Raw genomic sequence first — 16,003 nt, forward strand, 5'->3', positions numbered from 1 at the left:
CCCGCTGAGAAAGAATGGTCGGCTGTTGTAAACACAGCTGACCGCTCTTCTCCCTGAAATGATCACAGAGCTCATGTGATCCTTCTATATAGGATCACATGTCTCTATGGTCATTTCACAAGCCACGCCCCCCACAGTTGGAATCACTCCCCTAGGCTCACATTTAACCCATTGATCACCCACAGGGTTAACCCCTTCCCTGCCAGTGTCATTATTACAGTAAGGCTACGTTCACATCTTGGCTTTGCTATTTACAGGCGTTTTTGTGCAGGCGTTTTTAGGTTGACTAGTAACCAATGGGAAAAAAATAAAAACGCCTGTAATCTGCCCAAAAAGAAGCTCATGTACTTTTTTGAGCGTTGGGCGTTTTGCTTAAAACGTCAAAACGCTCAGATGTGAACAGGGGCCATTGAAATGAATAGGATTTGTCTTGTTGGGCGTTTTTTGAGCTGATCCTAGAGCAGAAAAACTCCCCAAAAATGCCCCAAAACGCCTACATGTGAACTTAGCCTAACAGTGCATATTTTTAGCACTGATTACTGTAGTAATGTCACTGGTACCCCCAAAAGTGTCAAAAATGTCAGTTAGGGGTCCGATCTGTCCGCTGCAATGTCACAGCCCCGCAAAAAATTGCAGATTGCCGCCATTACTAGTGAAAAAAAAAACAATAAAAATGACATATATCTTTCCTGTAGTTAGTAGACGCGATAACTTTTGCGCAAACCAATCAAAATACGCTTATTGCGATTTTTTTTTTTTTTTTTTTTTTTTTTTTTAACCAAAAATATGTAGCAGAAAACAAATTGGCCTAAAATATTTGAAAAAATTTAGTGTGTGTATGTGTGTGTGTGTGTGTGTGTGTGTGTGTGTGTGTGTGTAATATATATATATATATTATTATTATTATTATTACTATTTTTTTTTTTTTTAATAATGTCATATAGCAGGATGTGAAAAATATATATTTTTTTCAAAATTGTCCCTCTTTTTTTGTTTATAGTGCAAAAAATAAAAATCGCACAGGTGATCAAATACCACCAAAGCTCTATTTGCGGGAAAAAAAGGACATCAATTTTATTTGGGTACAGGGTCGCACGACCGCGCAATTGTCCGTAACGCAGTGCCAAATCGCAAAATAGGGCCTGGTCATTAAGGGTCCATGTACACGGGACGCTGGAAATGGCCGTTTAGGAGCTGTTGGGCGTTTTTTTTTTTCAGAAGCCCCTGAACCCATCTACATTTTATCTTATCTGTCCATGTACACCAGGTCGTTTACAGTCATTTGCAGGCAGTTGCGTTCAGGGACTTTTTTTAGAACGCAATTATTTGCGTTCGACCGTGTGTTTCCCGGCGTTTCAAACGCACAAACGCGTCCGAACGCGATGACCTGCGTTTAGCGTTCGCGTTTTTCCATTTTAAAGGGGAATAATTTTTTTGACCTCTAGGAACGGTTCCAAACGCCGCTAAACGCCCGCTAAACGCGGGTACAAACGCGACCGAATGGACGTTTCAAACGTCCTAAAAATTCCAGCATTCAGAGGGACTTTTAACAACGTCCCGTGTACATGGAGCCTTAGGGGGCAAATCTTTCCTGTCTTAAAGTGGTTTAAAACAACTTTAATAATAGTTTCAACATGGGCGGGGCAGTTTAAACTTAACTTTTTGGGTTTCAACCAAGATTTGCATAGCCTCCCAGTGTTGTAATATTGTACTACAAGCTCCCTGGTAGACGTGGTCCCCCAACACATCTCCTAGATCAGGGGTCTTCTAACTTTGGCCCTCCAGTTGTTCAGGAACTACAATTCCCATCATGCCTAGTTATGTCTGTGAATGTCAGAGTTTTACAATGCCTCATGGGATGTGTAGTTCCGCGACAGCTGGAGGGTCGTATTTTGAGGAACCCTGTCCTAGATAAATGGATCGTTGCAACAAGGGCACTTTTAAGGATGCCTGAAAAATGTTTCTCAAGTCCAAGGCAGGATTCTGTGAAAAAAACTGACACACAAGAAGTGAATGAAATACAGTGTAATTGTAGTCTTAATTAGGGGAAAGTTGCATTTTAATTATTTTGACCATTTTTTATGATCTTAGCTGGTTTAGTAGGAAGGGAATGTTTAGCACTATTAAAGTAAACATGTACTTAAGTGTTAATCTAAATTTTCCGTGATTGCCCTCCCTGGAGAAACTGCTGGTCCAAGCTCTCCTTGGTGCTGGCTATATAAATGACAGTCTAAGTGCTTGGTCTAATCATTACTGCTGGATTAAAGGATCGGCCAACCTGAACTTTAAGCCATCAATTTGGCAGAGATCACATGACTTTGGCCTTCAGACATTTGCACTGGAGAGAATCTGAAGAAGCAATAAAAAGAAAGCCCCCATTTAGGGTTCGTTCTAAATGGCCATCACCAATACCAAACCTTTCTAAAAAGGACTGGGAAGGAAGCTTGCTCCTCCCACTTGTCGGTATCTCCTGCTATAATCAACAAACTGATACAATTCTATGTTTCACCAATTTTATTTGACCCCGGTTAGACTCCATGGTATGCACTGCATACCTACCTCCAACTGTACTAGATGTGCTAGGCCCAGAGCAGAATTTGCTCATTTCATGAAGTCTTGTCCAATGATTGCTATGTACTGGAAGCAGTTGGCGGATCTCCTATTGGCAGTACTATCTATGCCTGTCCCCTTCACCCCTAAGTTTATGTTTGTTGGGCATTCTAGATGAAGAGCATTGGCCTAGATACCCTAGACTTTTGCTACGTGAAACAATATTTTTGGCTCTTAAATCCGTTGGTCCGTTTTTCTCAGCAAGGGATCGAGCCGCTGATCCCCCGCTGAGCAGGAGGATGACAGCTGTTCTCCGTGCTGTGTGCGGAGACAGAGCTGTCAGTTCCCCATGCATCTCTATGGGGGAAATCGGATGGGAACGGACCGTCGGTCCGTTCTCATCCGATGCCATCCGATCCGCTGGACGGATGGAAAATAGGGTTTCCATCCGTCCAGATTTGACGGATCGGGTCGGATGTCAGCGGACATGTTTTCGCTGACATCCGATGCCCCATAGGAATGCATGGGGGGACCGTGCAGATCCGCCAAAAAAACGGACAGGCGGATCTGAATGGTCCGCCTGCGTGAAAGGGGCCTTACTGTTACAAATTGGGAAACTTGAAGCGCTCCCTCTATTGTTATCAAGAGAGTTTGATAGTGACTTGGTGGTTATGTACTTGTATGGGTTACGTATTTCTTTAGTTTAAATGATTCCAGGAGATGTTGTTCCTTTTTAAATTATAGGCTTTATTATAGAGCTGCACGATTCTGGATAAAATGAGAATCTTAATTTTTTTGCTTAGAATAAAGATCCCGATTCTCGGCATAAAATCATCTTTTACATTATACAAAAAAAAAATTGGGCTAACTTTAGGGTTTCTTTTTTTTTTTTTTAATTCATTTTTAAATTTTATTAAAGTGTATTTTTTCCCAAAAAACTGCATTTGAAAGACTTCTGCGCAAATACAGTGTGACATAAAAGATTGCAATGATCGCCATTTTATTCTCTAGGGTCTCTGCTAGAAATAAAATTTATATATATAAAATATATATTGTTTGGGGGTTCTAAGTAATTTTCTAGCAAAAAAAAATATTTTTTAGCAACAAGTGTTAGATTCACATGTCAGCGTATCGATCGCGGGCAGAATCACTGCGATTCTGCCTGCGATCCGGAAATCATTGCAAATCGCGGGACGCCCGTGCGTTGCCCGTGATTTGCAATAGCACCCCAAACGCTGTGCGATGTTGCAGCGATTTGCGCCTGCCGAATCGCGGTAACATTGCACAAAAAAAATCGCATGAGGCCCCAAAGAAGCTCTTGTACCTTTTTTGGGCGTCATGCATCCCGCGATTTTTTTTTTTGCGCGATGTTACCGCGATTCGCCAGGCGCAAATCACGGCAACATCGCAGAGTGTTTGGGGTGCTATTGCAAATCACGGGCAACGCACAGGCGTCCCACTATTTGGAATGATTTCCGGATCGCGGGCAGAATCGCGGTGATTCTGCCCGCGATCGATACGCTGACATGTGAATGAAGCCTTATGCCTCGTACACACGCAACGATTGTTGGCCGTGAATTTTCGGCCAACGTTCGATCGGCCGATTTTGTTAGTATGATGCTTCCGACAACCGACTGCGACTTTTCGGCCGAATAAAATCTGGTGTGCAGGCTATAAAATTTTTGTTGGCCGTCACCACAACGGCCGATTTTCCGTCAGTCAGTACAGATTTCGGCAGACAAAAATCTGATGAACAAGACTGGGCATGCTCAGAGAAGAAAAAACACACGGAAAGTAAACCAGCACATGACATCACTTCTGAAGTTGGTTTTTGTTGGCCAACAAAAGTCCAGTGCAAGTCTAGAGCACATTTCAACCAACACAACAACACTGGACAAAAGACGGCCGATAATCGTTGCGTGTGTACGAGGCATTAGTCTTTCTGAGGTTAAACTGCCCTTGCTGAGTCCCCGTTCACACTGGGTCGACCTGTGAGGCGACCTGGTCGCCTCACAGGTCGCCGTAGGTCGCCTTCCATAGGGAAGCTGTGGACCCGTTCTAATAGGAGCGACACAAGTCGCTCTGACTTAGAAAAAGGGTCCGGAGCTTCTTTGGGGCGACCCGGAGCGACCTTCATAGACTTCAATGTTATTAAGTCGGTGCCGGCCGCTCCGAGGTCGCGGCGCGCTGCTCGCACCGCGACCTCGGAGGTCACCCCTGGAAGTCGGATCGCCCCAGTGTGAACGGGGCCTTACAGATGGAAGTTCATTCCTTTTGATCTAAGGCTCCGTTCACATGTAGGCGTTTTTGGGCGTTTTTGGGGAGTTTTTCTGCTCTAGGATCAGCTCTCAAAACGCCCAACAAGACAAATCGTATTCATTTCAATGGCCCCTGTTCACATCTAAAGCGTTTTGATGCTGTATACAAAGCGCCCAACGCTCAAAAAAGTACATGAGCTTCTTGTTGGGCAGATTACAGGCGTTTTCCATTGGTCTCTATTCAATCTAAAAACGCCTGCACAAAAATCGCGGTAAAAAACGCGCGAAAACGCTACGCTCAGGTGTGAATGTAGCCTAAAATATCGAAATGATACATTGTAAAGCATTGTGTTTATAGTTATCTAGCAGCCTTAACAATGTTTATTAAACATTTGCTGGAGGCTTTTTTTTTTTTTTCTTGACAGCTGTGAGTGAGCACAGAACAGCTCTGTAAGAATCGAAGACATGCCGTTATAAGATCGTGAGACTGCGATTTTTTATTTTTTTTTCTTTTCTCCATTAATCGTGCAGCTCTACTTTTATTATTTTTTCAACAACAACCATCAAACAATGTGTGGGTGGCGCAAGCAGGGGATGCATTTAAAACAGTCCATCATACAGTCTTTTGAACTACCAGTTCTGTCCATGAGATGGATGAAGCGCAGTCTCGGAGCTCAGGGCCAGCCTGGAGGGGAGTGGAAGCAATCTCTAACCACTTACCGCATATCAACGTACCGCTACGTCGGTACACTTTGCGGGTTTATACCGGGATGATGCCTCTAGTTAGAGGCATCATCCCGGTACCGTGGTTTGAAGCCGACGGTCGGCTTTCCGTCGGTAACGACCGATGCGGCTTGGGAGCCGCTCGATCGTTACCCGGGGGGGGGGCGGGAGGGGATGTCCCCCCACCCCCCCCCCTCTTGCCGCCTTCCGTGGCTTTACCCGGGGCTCCCGTCCCACCGGGAACCCCGAGCACCCAGCCGGCACGTCCGCCGGCTGGATGGAGTCCCGATGAATGCCGGAAACGGCATTGATCGGGGCTCCGATGACGTAACCCGGAGGCGGCGTCCATGACGTCACTTCCGGGTTACTGTGCTGCAAAAGGCGGCAAATTTAAAAAACGGCTGTATGCAAAAATGCCGTTTTCGGCGTTTTGCATACAGGGAAGTGTAGTGGAGGGGTCTAGGGTCTTTTAGACCCTCGATCCCTCCATAAAGTGTACCTGTCACACATATTGCTGTCACAAGGGATGTTTACATTGCTTGTGACAGCAATAAAAGTGATCAGATATATATATATTTTTTTAAAAACCTGTAATAAAGTTTAAAAAAAATAAATAGGAAAAAAAAAAAAAATAAAATTTCGCCGCCCCCGTCACCGTTAGCTCGCGCACAAAAAAAAATGTATACGCAAGTCGAGCCGCGAAATAGAGCGTGCGCAATAATTTAAAAAAAAAGAGCTACACTCTAACTCTAAACTGGTAACCGTTAAATAAATTTAAAGCGTCGCAGATTGAGATCTCTATTGACCGTAGTTTGTCGCCATCCCACGGGGGGGGGGGGCGCAATTTTAAACCGTAACATGTTGGGTATCTATTTACTCGGCGTGACATCATCTTTCACAATATACAAAAAAAATGGGTTAACTTTACTGTTTAGTATTTTTTAACCACTTTACTACCGCTTACGGGAATACTACTGCGGCAGAGTGGCTCGTTCCCGTCCAGTCACGTAGTATTAACGTGACTGGACTCCTCCCCTTCTGGGCGGCGCTTGCGCGCCGCCGGAGGCTCGCTCCCGCTGTTTTCATTCACAGCGGGAGTCGGGCCAGGGGAGGAGCAGCGGCGATCGCCGCTGCTCTTACCCGATCGTCGGGGATCGAGTCTGGAGATCCGCCCGCTGTGTGTAAACACAGCGGGCGGATCTCCATAGTGACAGGGAGTGACAGATCGGACTGTTCAGCATAGCTGGACATCCGATCTGTCCATGAATCACATAGTCACCTCCCCCCCTACACGTCAGTAAGCACCAGGCATACATTAACCCCTCCCTCTCCAATAAAATTAACCCCTTCCCTGCCAGTGTCATTTTTACAGTAACAGTGCATATATATAGCACTGATTACTGCAGTAATGTCACTGGTACCCCCAAAAGTGTCAAAAATGTCAGTCAGGGGTCCGGTCTGTCCGCCGCAATGTCGCAGTCATCAATCGCAGATCGCCGCCATTACGCGTTAAAAAAAAAACACCAAAAATGACAGAAATCTTTCCCTTTGTTAGTAAACGCAATAACTTTTGCGCAAACCAATCAAAATACGCTTATTGCGATTTTTTTTACCAAACATATGTAGCATAAAACAAATTGGCAAAAAACTTTTAAAAAAATTGGTTTTTACATCTTTTTTGGGGGGAATTTCATATAAAAAAATGTGAAAAATATTGTTGTTTTTTCAAAAATGTAAAAAAAAAAAATGTAAAAATAAAACTAAAGCTCACAGTCCCCGTTAGCTTGTGCGCAGAAGCGAACACATACGCAAGTTGCGCTCACATATGTAAACGGTGTTCAAACCACACATGTGAGGTATTGCAGCGATCGTTACAGCGAGAGCAATAATTTGAGCTCTAGACCTCTTCTGTAGCTCTAAACTGGTAACCTGTAAAAAATTTTAAATTGTCGCCTATGGGGATTTTTAAGTATCATTGTTTTTCGCCATTCCAGGAACGTGCGCAATTTTGAAGCATGACATTTTGGTGATCTATTTACTCGGCATAACGTTATCTTTCACATTATAAAAAAAAATTAGGCTAACTTTACTGTTTTCTTATTTTTTATTTTAACCACTTTACCACCGGAGGATTTTGCTGTCTTACGTCCAGGCCACTTTTTGCAATTCGGCGCTGTGCGACTTTAACTGACAATTGCGCGGTCGTGCGACGCCGTACCCAAACGAAATTTACGTCCTTTTTTTCCCACAAACAGAGCTTTCTTTTGGTGGTATTTGATCACCTGTGCGATTTTTACTTTTTGCGCTATAAACAAAAAAAGCGTTTATTTTGAAAAAATAACAATATTTTTAACATTTTTTTTATATGAAATTCTTCCCAAAAAATATGTAAAAATCAAATTTTTTTAAAATTTTTGGCCAATTTGTTTTCTGCTACCTATGTTTGGTAAAAAAAAAAATCACAATAAGCATATTGATTGGTTTGCGCAAAAGTTATTGCGTTTACTAACTAAGGGAAAGATTTCTGTCATTTTTGGTGTTTTTATTTTTTTTAACGAGTAATGGCGGCGATCTGCGATTTTTTTTTTTTTTTTTTTTTTTTTTTTTTTTTTTTTTGCGGGACTGCGACATTGCGGCGGACAGATCGGACCCATGACTGACATTTTTGACACTTTTGGGGGTACCAGTGACATTACTGCAGTAATCAGTGCCATATATATGCACTGTTACTGTAAAAATGACACTGGAAGGGAAGGGGTTAATTTTATTGGAGAGGGAGGGGTTAATGTATGCTTACTAATGTGTGGGGGGGGGGGGGAGGTGACTGAGTAATTCAGGGACAGATCGGATGTTCAGCTATGCTGAACACTGCGATCTGTCACTCCCTGTCACTTAGGAGATCCGCCCGCTCTGTTTACACAGGCGAGTGGATCTCCAAACTAGATTCCTAGAGATTCCTAGAAACTAGATGGCCCGACTCCCGCTGTGAATGAAAACAGCGGGAGCGCGCCTCCGGCGGCGCGCGAGCGCCGCCTACAGGGGGAGGAGTCCAGCGACGTAGGTCTACGTCGCTGGACGATAACGAGCCACTGAGCCGCAGTAGCAGCACAGTGGCTGGTGGTAAAGTGTTTAAAAAAGTGTATTTTTTTTTTTTAAATTTGAGTTTTTTAAGACCGCTGCAGAAATACGGTGTGATAAAAAATATTGCCAGGATCTCCAGTTTTTTTTTTCTCTAGGATCTCTGATAAAAATATAAAATGTTTGGGGGTTCTTAGTAATTTTCTAGCAAAAAAAATGATTTTAACTTGTAAACAACAAATGTCAGAAAAAGGCCCGGTCCAGAAGTGGTTAATATTTACTCATCACCATAAAGGAAAGGCCCAATTTTTGGATATAGATGGTACCACATGTCAAACACAGAATGTATAAGACCCCGTTCACACTGGGGCGATCCGACTTGCCGGGGCGACCTCACAGGTCGCGATGCGCAGCTCGCACTGCGACCTCGGAGCGGTCGGCACGGACTTCATAACATTGAAGTCAATGCAGGTCGTTCCAGGTCGCCCCCAAAGAAGCTCCGGACCCTTTTTCCAAGTCGCAGCGACTTGTGTCGCTCCTATTAGAACGGGTCCACAGCTTCTCTATGGTAGGCGACCTACGGCGACCTGTCAGGCGACCAGGTCGCCCCAGTGTGAACGGGGTCTTAATGGAACGAGGCAAAAAGAAGGGACCAAATAAACAAGATTGTAAAATGACAGCAAATTTTATTGTATTAGAATATCATTAAAAATGCATGAAAACACCGTGCATGTACAGACAAACAAATATTTTCTAGGTCCATCAACATGTAAAACGCCATCATGTAATACATGAGCATATAACATTGCACATAAACCCCAACGTCTTTCAAATCTTGACATGAATCGCCCTCAGGGGGATGTATCACAGTGGTGGAATAAAAACCAACAAATGTAAAATAATCCTGCTTCCAAGGGGAGCGATGTGTCTCAAAAAAGGAAAGGAGTAACGGTCCTGGGGGAGCATAAAGAATGGCACAAAACACTGCCGCTCAATAGCTAGTATATAGGATATCAGCTACACTTCCAATCCACATATGGGGATAAAAATGGAAAAATAAAAAAATTAAACCGCAAAGGAGGTAAAGGGAAGGCAGTAGTCAGGATATTCCAAGATTGCAGCATAGCCCCATCTGGTGGGGAATACACCTTGGGGTATCTAATGCCTCCTCTCCTCGGTCACCGCCAAAAAAGGACCACTGGGCTTGATTTTTGGGATTTTAAACCCTCTTTATCCCCATGTGTGGATTGAAAGTGTAGCTGACATCCTATAAACTAACTTTTCAACAGCGGGGTTTTGTAGCGTTCTTTGCGGTTCCTAAGGATGAAGTTACGCTTTTCCTTTTTGAGAGGCATCGCTCCCCTTGGAAGCAGGATTATCTTAAGCCCCGTACACACGCACAGATTGTTGGCCGTAAATTGTCGGCCAACGTCCGATCTGCCGATTTGTAGGCTTGTTAGTATGATGCTTCCGACAACCAACTGTGAATTTTCGGCCGAAAAAAATCTGGTGTGCATGCTATAAAATTTTTGTTGGCCAACAAAGAACGGCCGATTGTTCCTCAGTCAGTACAGATTTCGGCAGACAAAAATTAGATGAGCAAGACTGGGCATGCTCAGAGAAGAAAAAACACACGGAAAGTCAACCATCACATGACATCACTTCTGAAGTTGGTTTTTGTTGGCCAACAAAAGTCCAGTGCAAGTCTAGAGCACATTTCAACCAACAAACACTGGACAAAAGACGGCCGATCGGTTGGCCAACAATCTGTGCGTGTGTACGAGGCTTTATTCTTTGCTGGTTTTTATTATACCACTGGGATAAATCCCTCAGAGGAAGATTCATGTCAAGAATTGGAAGGCGTTGGGGTTTAAAATGCATCACAGCGCTTCACTTTTTCCACATTTTATGTTACGGCCTTATTCCAAAATGGATTAAATTCATTATTTTCTCAAGGTTCTACAATTCTACCTTTTTTATAATGACAATATGAAAGAAGTTTGTTTTGAAATCTTTGCAAATTTATTAAAACTAAAAAAAAATAAAAATGTTGCATGTACATAAGTGTTCAGTCTTTGCCATGGCACTCAAAATTGAGCTCAGGTTTATCCTGTTTCCATTATTCATCCTTAAGATGTTTCTACAACTTAATAAGTCACATTGATGTGAGCTGGTCTTGTGACTACATCGATGACCTCATCTCTGGTGTTTACACTATACAGTATTTATCACTCACCTTCTTACAGTAAAACCGGTTTTATTGTGTCATTTAAAGATTATTCCTTCAAGGGCGCCAGTCTGATACAGTATTGAGAAAATGTCAACATATTGTAGAATAGAAATCTGTACAAAAATATTATCTCATATGATTTCATATTAATCTTGTGGAAATGTGAACTTTGTCAACTTGACTGAACATAAAAGTGCCCTCGATAACAATAGTGGTAATGCTGAACTCTGGGCTAGTTTATAAATCCTGTAAATACTATTACGTCTCCTTTGCTACAGTAAAAACCCAGCATGTGATTGAATCTACACTTAGCATATTGTGTGCTATATTTACCTTTTTAAAGGGTGTGATGCTAACACTGAATACGAAGAAATGGAGACCCCATTGGGCACCATGAGGAGAAGATAAGGAATGAAAACTTCACTTCCGCAGCTGCTGCAACAAACTACTATTCTCATCATGCAATTGTAGTTCTCAATTGCTGTTAATGTGGGTGGTGGTGTTGATGATCCTGCCATTTACTTACAGCAGGCTTGGCTGTGCGTAACAAACCGGGAGTCTCCTGGCCTGTCAGTCAAATGGCACAATGTAAAGCTGGATACACACAATACCATTTTTTTCTTTAGATTTTTTTTCCTTTAGAGTTACCAAAACCATATAATATGAGGTCAACCCTAAACACTTTAAATTTGTTTGCAATCAGGCAGGTCCTTGCACTACATGGTTGAAGGTAAATCTAAAGGAAATCTAACAACAAAAGTTGTATAGTGTGTATCCAGCTTTAGTGATCAGGTCAGACCTGGAGTCTGAGACTTCTAGGTTCTCTCAGTAATTTTACTCACTGTCTGCTAGCAGTTTTCTACCAGATGTATTCGGAGGTGTCCATGTGCGACTTAGCGTTTATTCCCCACACACTTCTGCTTTGCCAGAATGACTGACTCCTGTGCGCATTTTCAGGATGATGACATCCCCCACCAAAATCGGGCATCTGGACAGAGGATGATGTTGGCCAGCAAAGGATGTAACCGCTGCATCGCTGGAAGGTGGAGGTGAGTATGCTAGGAGTTTAGTTCCACGTTAAAATTAAGTCCAGCCTCTTCTGTAGCTAAGGCATGCTCCGAAATAAAAACCTGCCAAAAGTTCTCATCCTTACCCACTGAAATCAAAACCTAAAAAAGTTTAGGCTGGCATTCCACATAAAGTCAAACTTTGCCAAAATCCTAACTGGTAATATAACCCACTTGTGGACCCCCAAAACCGATCTAGATTTTCCACATTCGTTTTTCTTTGCCACAAGTGTAAGCAAACTTGAGTCTCTTCCCCAGGTCAACCTTGGTCGCATGGTCTTTGGTTAAGGGGTTGGAAGGGGCAGAGCCACCAATTTGCTAAATGTGATCGACCAGGGAAAAGCGTTTTCAAAAAACAAAATAAATAGAAATGTTATCTCTCTTGAACTTTATAATACCTGAAGAGGTGGTTTAGTTGTGTGGATACAGGTGCACTTTAAATGCTTGTTTTTGTAGCATGCCAAATGATCTATGTACATGTGTTCCAGATATCCAGAGAGAGCAAGAGAAAGTCAAGCGCTCAATAAAGGACACGGCAAAGAAAGGCAACAGGGAAGCTTGTATAATACTGGCAAAAGAAGTGGTGCAGTCCAAGCGGGCAATAAGTAAGCTCTATGCCTCCAAGGCCCACATGAACTCCATACTCATGAGTATGAAGAATCAGTTAGGTAAGTGTTTTCTTTCTAGAGAAGGGTTAAATAGATTTGTTTTACTCATTTATGGTGCATGCCTGATTTTCGCTTTCTGTTCCCATCTAATCCTTTTATTTTTATTTATTTTGTATAGAGATTAGAAATTAAGACCTCTGTCAAGTTTTTGTTTTTCTGTCCTGAAAGTCGGAAGTGAGTGGGGATCACTTCAGATTGTTGGGAAATTCTTACAGGAGAATCTGTCCTTGCATGTATTTGAGCCATGACAATCTACATCGCCACCCCCCCCCCCCCATATCCCCCTAAATAGTTTTCCAGAACCTGTAGTTCTAACCCTGAGGGCTGCTTCCCTGTAATAAGACATGCCAGGTTAGAACACCCATACCACAGGATAATTTTAAGCAATGGAGTAAAACAGAGGCACATAGGTCATCCGTTTCTATACATTGGGTAATATACATTTGAGTTTGGGTGTGCTTCTCTATCAGTTCAAGTTATTTCTAAAGTGAATGGGCATTTGGGATCAGCTTCTCAGATGCACTTTTAAAAGTTTCTGTAGTGCAGTGGTTTGGGTTTGAATTTCCCAGAGCAGTGTAGGCTGACATTTTCGGTATTGTTTGTCCGATCATCTTATTTAGATGTAGGTTCAGTTCTAATATTTCTACAGGATAGATGGACAGTAGAGGGGGCAGTGATAGAGAAATATAGGAGACAGTGGTAGAAAAAATAGATAAGGTAAAGGTAAAAATGTTCCAGTAGCAGTATCGCTCCGCCCTCTCCCTCCACCTTTTATTCTTTTCGGGGTCCTCACTTGATCCAGCGCTTCCCAGTCTTTTCTCTCTTCCCTGCTCTCACAGACTTTGAGGCAGCGGGAGCCATTGGCTGCTGTCCGTCAAATCCTGTGATGAGGGAGCAGGGTCCTTTTCATGAGACCGATCGGTAAAGATGGCCATCAGATTCCATTGATCCAGGAACTTATTCAAGGAAAACAGCAAAAACAATACAAAACAGACATTAAAATATCAAAGTGTCAAAAACAAAAAAACACACATTATCACTCTGGAGGTGCTCGCTATGAATACAGCTTTGTATGCATTTTTCTTAGTGATTTTCTTGTGTTACAGCTGTCCTCAAAGTCTCGGGAGCCTTACAGAGGAGCACAGAGGTGATGAAAGCCATGCAGAACTTGGTGAAAATCCCTGAGATCCAGGCCACCATGAGGGAGCTTTCCAAAGAGATGATGAAGGTAAGAGCAGAATGTTTGAGACTCCATTGTTTGATAGTGTATTTTTTCATAGATTGATTTATTTATTTTGTAACCATTGATAATCATAAATACAATAGATGATAGTGATTTAAATGAAAGCCAAAGTTTAGTCAAAAATGTAAGAAAAATCAGCACAAAGGAACTGTACTTGCAATGTTTTAAAGGTCTTCCACCTCCATTTATTGCTTTTCATTCGTGGAAGCTATTGTACAACTTACATGAATGGTGCAGGGGGATGTAAAGGGAGGACATGGTCGGCTCTCCTAACTTTATACCGGTCCCTTTGCTAGTATTAACCCCCACAGCACTGGAATATTGCTGCTGCCGGGATTAGCAGAGGACAGAGAATTTCAACTAAAACCACAGCCAGCAGCTCAAGGGACATTTATTTTTTAGTACAGTAGCTTTTTTTTTTTTTCATTCATTGTACATCCCAGGATACAGGGCATCTTCATATCCATTACAATAAGGTTATGCTACCACAGGTGATTGGATACTGGTAAAAAAAGATGGGAAATCTCCTTCTAGTCATAACTCCTATCTGGTCACAGCTTCAGTTTTAAAGATTCCTTGTGTACTTGCTCCCCTCCCCCTTGTCTCCCTTAGTTCCTGCCTTTTGCCCTTGTATGGTTGCTTTTGTAATGCCTCTTTATTGATGTGCTGTGTACTCTGTCCCGGCTGCCCCATGTGCTATGTGACAGCAGCAGTGCTGAGTTGTGGACAGGGACTTTTCTAGCGCTAATTACACTATGACTAAGAGGTGCATGCACAGGCACAGTGAGGAATGGGGAAGTCGGCGAGGCAGAGCCTATCTCCAGCAGCTATCTTAATGCTCTCCAAGTGCCTACAATGGGCCGGGGCTCAGGAGGTGTTTGCTGGTACTAACACACAGGCACAGCAAGTATTGTTCTTGTTGCACACTGTGTTGCTATGTGTTGCTTACCATAGGGAGGATGTTACTGGTACTGAACTAGTAGGAACCTTTCTGAGCCTTTATCACCTGATACCTGTTGCTCTCAGCTATTTCTGGATTGCTTAATAGTTGGTGTCCAAAACTTTACCATGTCTTAGCGATGGAAAAGAATGGGGGGAAAATTACGGTGAACCTAAGAAGAGAGGAACCTGGCTCTAGCTCCCCTTACAATATCTCCCCTGAAGGTCAGATAATTTGTGGTGCTCTGATGCTCTCCATTTATATGGTCTTTCCACTTTTTTTGTGGGTTTACAACAGCTTTCCATAATCCTATCTACTTTACAACATTTAAGTCACAAGCGAAATCACCCACCTTCTCCTCCACCTTCTTTAAATGGAGGAAGAGGTAGAAATGGTGGGACTTTTCTGGATGACAGAGATGTGGAACCTTTCTTTTCTGAGGAATCTAGTCGTGAGGGTTTTCTGGTTGAAATGGTCCAGACCATAAAATTGCTGCTTCCTGAGCCCTTTGCCCCAAAGGTCACAGGATTGGGATCATGGCGCTCCCTGCAGCATTCCTTTGTCTTTTACCTGTACATCCTCATTTAAAGTATGTGTTCTACTTCGACTGGGCTCACCCTGACATGGTGTTCATTCCACCAAAACATTTTGCTCAACAATATCCAGTGGATAGTGAGTTCACTAAGAAATGGATTATGCCTGTAGTGGATCTGGTTCAACAGATGACGAAAGATGGCGGCTCTGACTGCGAGGATACCAAGTCGGGCAGTTGCCTTGAAGATTTTTCTCATGCCATAGATTTTTGGTGGATGCTTGAAGGACTCTGTGAAACAGCTATTTTGGCTGTGTCTCTTGAGGGTATACATACTGAGGATTCTATGGCTGAAGTGTTGGTCAGCTGAGTTGCCTCGTGAAAAGCAGGTTGAACACTTACTCTTTCATGGGGAATGTTTTTTTGGTCCTGCCCTGGATGATTACATCCAAAAGGTAACTGTGGGCAAGAATACCCTATTGCTGCTCAAAAAGAAGTCGATGACTGCAGAACAAAAACCTGCCACTCCTACTTCCAAAAAGCAATTATTTTGCCAACTACAATCCTCAGGCTTTCAGCCCAAGCCCCAGTCTCAGTTCTGCAAGAACACATGGACTCCAAAGCTCTCCAAGCCAGGAGACAAGTCCTTTGCAATGAAGGAGCGACTTCACTCATTTGGGTGGTGGTAGGGGGGGGGGTTTGCAGCCATTTGCG

At 43.0% G+C, this 16,003-nt stretch overlaps 1 protein-coding gene across 2 annotated transcripts in view; it reads left to right on the plus strand.

Annotated features, from left to right (window-relative positions):
- The window catches only part of LOC309548060 (charged multivesicular body protein 3), a 114,307-nt gene that overhangs the window by 81,764 nt on the left and 16,540 nt on the right, over positions 1 to 16,003 (plus strand). For both annotated transcript variants that reach the window (XM_082248029.1, XM_082248028.1), the window contains 2 exons: positions 12,395 to 12,574; positions 13,681 to 13,802. In XM_082248029.1, coding sequence (XP_082104155.1) covers positions 12,395 to 12,574; positions 13,681 to 13,802 — 302 coding nt within the window. The remainder of the gene's footprint in view (positions 1 to 12,394; positions 12,575 to 13,680; positions 13,803 to 16,003) is intronic.

This window comes from Pelophylax lessonae, assembly GCF_965119305.1.
Source record: "Pelophylax lessonae genome assembly, chromosome: 1".
Taxonomy (NCBI): domain Eukaryota; kingdom Metazoa; phylum Chordata; class Amphibia; order Anura; family Ranidae; genus Pelophylax; species Pelophylax lessonae.